The following is a 7,950-nucleotide window of genomic DNA, read 5'->3' as shown; positions in this document are numbered from 1 at the left end:
CAAATTCGCCGTGGCTTACATATTTTAAATATTAATACATAAGTATACCTAAACCTACATACATATTATTATTATATAGAAGGGATTATCCAAAATTAAAATCTGTCAAACCAAATTCTTCCAGTTTTGTTTAGCTAATTGGTCTAAAAGTCACTTTTTTTTCATTGACTGGAGCCCCCTTCAGACCCATTAAGGCTTCTTTCACGATACGGAATTTAAATTTAAATTATTAATAATAGGATAAAAATAAAATTTGAGTATCTACTATACCGACATCAAAGAATTAATATAATAAGTTGTTATTACTGAAAAAAGATAGAATTTAAATAATATGTTATTATTTTTAAATTTTTATAGGTAGTTTTTAAACATTATTAAATATAATGAAATAGAACATGATTTATCCATTTTGTATTTAACACACAATGTTTAATCTCAATTGATTGAAATATATTTGAATAGAATTTTTAAAACTATGAACTCTGTGTTTATCACATTTAGGTATATATAGGTACATATATATATATATTTTAAATATTGGACAGTCTTATATGTTATTTTTTTAAACACAATTTTGATTAATGACCTAAGACTGACTCTGCCGGAATATGAATAACATAAGTGATAACATTAAGGTTTTGACTTTTAAAAATAATATGTATTTGTGGTATACCTATATAATACATAAATTATTGGTACCTTTTTAGGTCTATTCCTGTTAATTCATGATGCAGATTTGTTGATTTTCGCGTTATAAGTCAACAATACCTAGCGTATATACCTAATATTATTATGTTTAACGTATTTTGGTGCCATAAAGTCCTAGCCCCGGCAATTCATAATATTGGAATAGATTTCATAATACAATTGCACGAGATATCAACACTTAAAAGTTAAAATATAATAATTAGTATGGTGTGATACATATGTAGATGAGATCGCCGAGGTTTTAATATATCGTATTTATTATGTGGAGCCTAAGTAATATGTACCACAATTACAACAGATAATGATGAAAATAATTATCTAAACATGTTTTTAAAAATATATATTTCGACACACGAAGTGCATTACCTCAGTCGGTTTCTGTAGAGCCAAGCGAGATGAATACGGTTTGCTGACTTCAATCAATACTTCTTCTGGTCGTACTCTCCAACTCATATTGTTTAAATCCGCTGCGAGTTTAAGCTGTCTGTTAGGTCAACGGAAAAACATTATTTTACCGACAAATGTTTATTTCGATTCACTTGCGGATTATATTGTAATATTATTTAGAGTGTACCTGTTAACGATGAAAGCCAATACGGTGACGAATGAAATGAACACGGTGAAAGCAATCAATGCATACAACATTATATAGTAAATATCTGTGTGTAAAAATCAATATTAAATTAGACAATTTATAAATTAAAACAGGGGATTAATATTAATATAATGTGCTTATAATAATTGAGTGTATTAGGAAGTTAGTTAGATAATCATTATAAATGTTCCATTTAAATCGGCAAAAAAAGTAAAACACTGATTTTTGCCTTTGTAGGTACATTGTGAAACAATGTATAGTTTTCCTAATAAAAAGCACTCATGGACTGAAACCTCTCATTTAAATCATCAGTATAGATACCTTAACAAGACATATTACTGTCATTGGCGTTTAGGAATTGTAAATAAGAGAGGCTTAAGAGTTAAAATCTTCTAAACATATTATATGAGGATCAAAAACATTTATATTTTGAAAAGTTTAGTTAATACAGAGTTTGAAATATAGTTTGGTTTCTTAATAAAAATAAAAGCGGTGGTAGGGTGGCTGCATATTTCGATAAATATTATAGGAAATACATCTAAAAGGCTTGAATAATTAATAATATGGTACCGTAGCTATTTTAAATATTTAATCCATGGTTAAAATCACCCAAATCAAAACCTAATTTGCCCAAAAACACAACACAAAACTGAAGCCAAAAATATCCAGTGAAGTTTTACGGTTGAAACGTATGTGATTTTACAGTTTATTACTTTTCAAATGATGTTCTTTATTATAATACTCTACTCTTATTAGTTATTACTTATTACATAAGTAAAAACAAAGAATAATTAAGAAATGGAATTTAAATTTTAAATTTTTTAAAAACTACTACTTTATTATTATCAAGACATTTTTTTGCCATCTGTTACAAAAACTGAAAAATAAGCTCAACGGATAAATTAAAATAAATTATTTTAATATTGAATAAATCCATTTTTAAAAGAGAGTATACAATAAACTATTCGAATTTGTAAAATTTATAAAATGTTTAAATATATATTATAATACGCTATGTATACCTAAAATGTAATTATTGAACTTCTAATTTATTATGTGAATTAACACATAACCTGTGAGTTAGTACAAGAAGGACCAATGTCAAAAAGGACAATTGTTGGGAAATTTGATATTCAAATATTCAAATTTTAAAAAAAAATTATAATAGTAATGGGTTATACGTTAAGTATCTTGTTCGGGGTTTTTATGACTAAATTTGTCATGCTTAATTTAATGAAACATTTGTATTTTTCTAAACCAGAAAACGCGTATTTATTTCATTTTGACAATAGCCTTCTTGAAAGATAATCTATGTATATAAGAATCTAACTTGATTTTGGAGACGAAGGAAACCGGTTTATTTGTTTATTTATTATTATTATTATTAATTATTTATTTAATTGTTTGCACTTGCATTTTTCCATTTGAAATATATATTATTCATTAAAAAAATAATTTATTGTTACATTTTTTTCTACCTTATCACTATTCTATAATAAAAAGAATAAAATTTACCACTCCAGTGGTTGAATTCAAAATGTAAGATGTATAATTTTCAGAAATTAGCAATAACAATAACTACAATATGTAATTATATTATATTATTTGTATAGCCAAAAAATAGTCATATGTTTTTAAATTAAATTATAAAAAAATAATTTCTTCCGGAGGAAGGTCGGGCAGCTAGTAATATATAAATACTATAGTTTATTAATATCTGACATTGGCAAAAATTAAAAAATAAAATAAACACTTTTTGAATAAAACCATTTAATTTTTTTATTACCATCTAATAATAATTATCAAATTGCACATCATTTTCATAACTTTTATTGATTAATGTAAAAATTACCAATGGACCTACTAAGTTGCCATTCTGCTTCAGAAATATTGTATTTATTATTTTTAATTTATAATTTATGTATTATTTTTAATTTTACATATTATACGATAATTCTCGTTTAGTTCATACTTATCTATGGTTTTAACATAAGATGATCCAAAACTAATGACATTGCAGGTCGAATAATCTTTAAATTTTTTAAACTGTGACATTGGCCATTTTTGCCACAGACGGTATTATGTAAATATAATCTTAATACAAGGGGTATATTTTCATGATTATAATATATACGAACATTATATGAACCATAATAAATTTATTGAGTTATTTAAAGTAGAACTTTTACTTTATTGAAAAATAATAAACATTTTCACTGTAACACACCCCAAATTCAATTTAAATTCAATTTCCAAAAAAAAAAAAATAATACCGGAAAATAAACACATCGTTATAGAACCTTCAAATACTTTTTCAGTTTCGTTTTTACAATAGCTTTTCGTAGACCGTAGTATTTTATATTTTAGGTGTTATTTGAATAATTATGATTTATTGTACGCATTACAATAAACAATTACAGACGAACAAATGTATCTTATAAAGCTATCTGCGGGACCTATTCAAACCGACATAAATCCATTACAATGCCTCACATGTTTTAATCGAGTTTCTAATTAAAACAAGAATATATTCTATATTTATGTGAATTATTGTGAACAATTCACAACTTTTTTATAATTTTATCGGTAGACAGTGTTTAAGTAACTGTTTCGATAAACTGTCTATTACTATAAAACTATTAGCACGATCAAGTCTTATAGGTACATATTTTTATAGTCGTATAAAGTCGTTGGGCGTTAAATATAATTGTTTGTAGTTTGTGTTAGGCACTGTCAACATTAAGTTTATATTATAGGTCTTATAATTTAATTTACAAACCGTCATTTTAATTACGTTTTAGATATTCCCGAGATTTTAATCAAATCAGTGTGACTTTTTGGCACGATTGTCAGAAATACAAGTGCAAATGGAAAAACTTTTTTAAGAGGTTTTTAAAAATATATATTATTATTTTTTGTTCTTATATATTATTATTATTTAATATTTACCTATATAATTATTATAATTTATAATAAATTGATATTATATTATTATTTGTGATTTTATATAGTTAAAATTAAAAGGTTATTTTTATACGGCTGCTGGACATATAGTGTCGAATATATTAGGTATACCTCATACCTAAAGTTTATCTTTTATTCACTTACTCGCGATTCATAATTCAAATTAAAAAGTAATATTTAGTACATTATTGTTATTATTTCACGAGGTCCCCTAGCCCCGCATTTAGGACCTCAGTGACCTAAATAATATATAGTGTATTTGTTAGAAAGCTCGTAAATATAATAAAATTACTATAACGAAAATATTGAAAAATACCACTGGCTCGCTCAAGTCCCGGATTGCTATATTTTATCATTAAAATAATCCCTGTTCAGCATTTTTTTTTATCCTAGAGAAATCGCCACAACAAAAGATTCAAAAGTTTGTCGAATAAATCGAAATTAATAAGTATTTGAATTTCTTGAACCGTATATTATATTGTTTATAATTTGTTTAAATATCGGCTTTGGTAAATGTATAGGTATCGTATTTAGTTTTAACATAGGACACTAAAAAGTTAAAATATTGTCAATGTGGTGTTTGTTATTATCGCCGACGGAGAAAATTTGACGAACTCGAAATAAAATACGAACTTGCGATGGATGAAGTTATATTCATATTTCATCTGCAAGGTCTATCCGCAACAAACGTTTATATGGTTTCAAGTTTTAATTTTACTAAAATCGTCAGTATAATTATAATATCTTTGTTGATCGAATTGCACCAACCAAAAGATAGGTAGGTACTGAGTGGTACGTTTTCTCGACCTTTTCCATATCGCTCAAATCAGATAACTGCGTGACCTTTCCATTAGAACCAAAAACAAATTTAACGACCCTGTTATAATTTTATAAACACGGATTGTTATTTGTTGGGACTGCTTTTTAAAATGTTTACTCGCATCTAAATGGAACGGTCAGCTAAAATAATTTATCAATTCTAACAAAAGCCAATTACAGTAAATAATTATTATGTTCATTACTCCAGTAATATACATATTTAAAACCGGTAAGTCTAACCATTCAATCGTAATATTATTTTGAAAATTATAAAATATTAGTGGACCAGCTAACTATTTCAGATGGAGCGATGAATGTATTGATTTTAAATTAATGAAGTGTGTTTTTTTATTATTGATTTTTGTTTCAGCATTTCAAATACTTTTACAAATAATCATGAATTAAAAAAAAAAATACAAATTTTTTTTAAATTGAAATAATCTTTTGAAAACCTTTTGGTTACTGGTTGAACCCTCTTCATTTAAAATCGTTTTTTGTATACCATATTTGATGGGTATATCAATTAATTCAAATTTAAAACATCTATTACAGTTACTCATTCTGCAGTGGCCGGTTAGGACCTACAACTGCAGTACAGCGTGGCGGCCACGGCCCACTTTTTACTATCGTCTATCCATTCGATTCGAATGATAAAATTATTTATAGATACATAGGTATAATATATAATAATATAGTATCGTCGAATTGGCCAACTGACTATACGCACAGAAGAGATAACCCTGGTCTGCGTGTCATGTAAAACCGTTATCGTTAAATTCAGCCTTGGCAAAAACTAAAAGGTTGCTCGTAGTTTTTTTCGTTTTTTTGTGCAAAAAAAGCAAAAGGTGAACCTATACACACACATATATATATATATAGGCACCACGCTGCCACTAGAGCTTTATTTATTTTTGTCGGGGGGGAGGTCTAGAATTACATAGGCCATATATTAAGCGTACGCCTGAAGCTCTATGCAAAACGAACATTTTAAAACGACGAAAACTAACATTAGATATTTCTTAACATTTGTTTTAAAACCAACTCATCGTCTTTCTTTTATCGCTGTAAAAACTTCTTAATCTGAGTTACAGTCTTATTATAGAGCTATATTTTTAAAACACATCCTACAAAATAAAGTCTAATACTTTTAAAAATTAAATTATAATATTAAAATCTATAATAATGATGATACTGATGATTTATAAAATGAGAACTAATACTTATACAATGGTATAATTATTATTTTTTTTTAGGAGAGATAGATATAGGCTAAGCTCCCTTAAAAATCCTTCCCCTTTCCCACGCTATATTTGCATTTAATTTCGAGTAAAATATTAGAAATACTGATTAATCGTAATCCAGAATATATTATTTCAATATTATGTGTGCAGTGGAAATGGGAATTTAATCACCTCTAGAGTCGCAGGTTGGTCCGTTTCCCAGGAATCCGCAGACCGGTACATGCTTAGGTGGTCCGTCCGATCCGCCGGGCCAGTGGATGTGTTTGCCCACAACTGGGCTGTAGTTCCTCGCCTCCCCGTAGTACTTGGCCACAACCTCGAACCTACCCGTGATCGGGTCCAAGTCCAATATCGCGTAATCTGCATCCCTGTCGCCATTCTCGTCGATCCTCACTCGGCCAGTGACACCTTTTCACGCCACGACGACAACAACAACAACAATAAGTAATAAATAATAATAATATACATTAAACTTATATATACATAGTGTATACGATGTACTTTATGATATTATAAATTCCGTCCCTCTTACGATCCACCACCAACCCCCAAACCATATCCCACCGCAACAGGATCATCTCATCGTCCACAGACACTGATCACAAGAGCTCAATATATCGTTATCTGACAGAAATATTATTATATATTGTCAGTTGTCACAAGGTTTGTGGCGTGTGTGCTTGTGTGTGTGTGGGGGGGGGGGGGGATTCTTTGTTCTATTATTGTAAAGGTTGTCCTGCAATGGTAGACGAATGGTCCAAAAATGTCCAAAAGTCCAAAGAAATATAACATGTTTACACGATTTCATATTCCTGCAAGCTAAACACACATTGTTATGGACAAATACGCGCGTGAATCGTGTACCTACATCAATACGAGTATTTTGGTCGTCTAAAATGTCACACCGACCGCGTTGAATATAACGCACGATAGGCACAAACTATGTTTGTTTTCGCATTCGTACGGCTTACGAATATTGTCAATAATAATATGACAGGTAAGTATGGTGGATTTGGATTTTATGAGCGGGATAGTAAAATTTGGATGTATATTTTTATTATAATATCATAAAAACGAACTCAATATAAAGGTACCTAGGTAAATATATAATGTAGTCATGTACCTACATTTAAGTAGTGAATACCTAGTATACTTACAAATAGGCGATTTTTCATTGTGCAAAAACTTGATATGAGTAACGTGTTTATTCCCATAATATTAAATGAAATTAAAAATGAAACCAGGTAAAACTATTGACTTAGATAAGTGGAATGCAAACTTAACAAGTTTTTGGTTTTAAACATAAAACGGTAAACCATACTGAAAACTTCGTTGATCCGGTAACGGGGGTCCTATTGAAAATATAAAGTCATAATGAAAGTTGACAAAACAAAGATAATAATATGGAATTAAGGCAATGGGAGCAACAAGTCTACTCCAGCGCCAGCTGAAGGAGGCATGGAGGGTGTTAATAAATCCAACTGATGTATTTGATGCCTTTGAGACGTTACGTAAAGGTGACAAATATGTTTTTAAATAAAATAATTACATTTTTGACAAAGTACATAATACATATAAATATTTACTGAAAATAATTTAGGTTAGATAGGTAATTGATTATAT

At 28.5% G+C, this 7,950-nt stretch overlaps 1 protein-coding gene across 2 annotated transcripts in view; it reads right to left on the bottom strand.

The window, feature by feature from the left end:
- Positions 1–7,950, bottom strand: part of LOC100167260 (atrial natriuretic peptide receptor 1) — a 72,480-nt gene that overhangs the window by 13,141 nt on the left and 51,389 nt on the right. For both annotated transcript variants that reach the window (XM_001943438.5, XM_016805327.2), the window contains exons 9-11: positions 6,499–6,735; positions 1,283–1,367; positions 1,075–1,192 (exon numbers count right to left, since the gene is read on the bottom strand). In XM_001943438.5, the coding sequence (XP_001943473.2) occupies positions 1,075–1,192; positions 1,283–1,367; positions 6,499–6,735 (440 nt within the window). The remainder of the gene's footprint in view (positions 1–1,074; positions 1,193–1,282; positions 1,368–6,498; positions 6,736–7,950) is intronic.

Source organism: Acyrthosiphon pisum, chromosome A1, assembly GCF_005508785.2.
Source record: "Acyrthosiphon pisum isolate AL4f chromosome A1, pea_aphid_22Mar2018_4r6ur, whole genome shotgun sequence".
NCBI lineage: Eukaryota > Metazoa > Arthropoda > Insecta > Hemiptera > Aphididae > Acyrthosiphon > Acyrthosiphon pisum.
The sequence above is the reverse complement of the archived record's forward strand: the minus strand, read 5'-3'. Positions and strand labels throughout refer to the sequence as shown.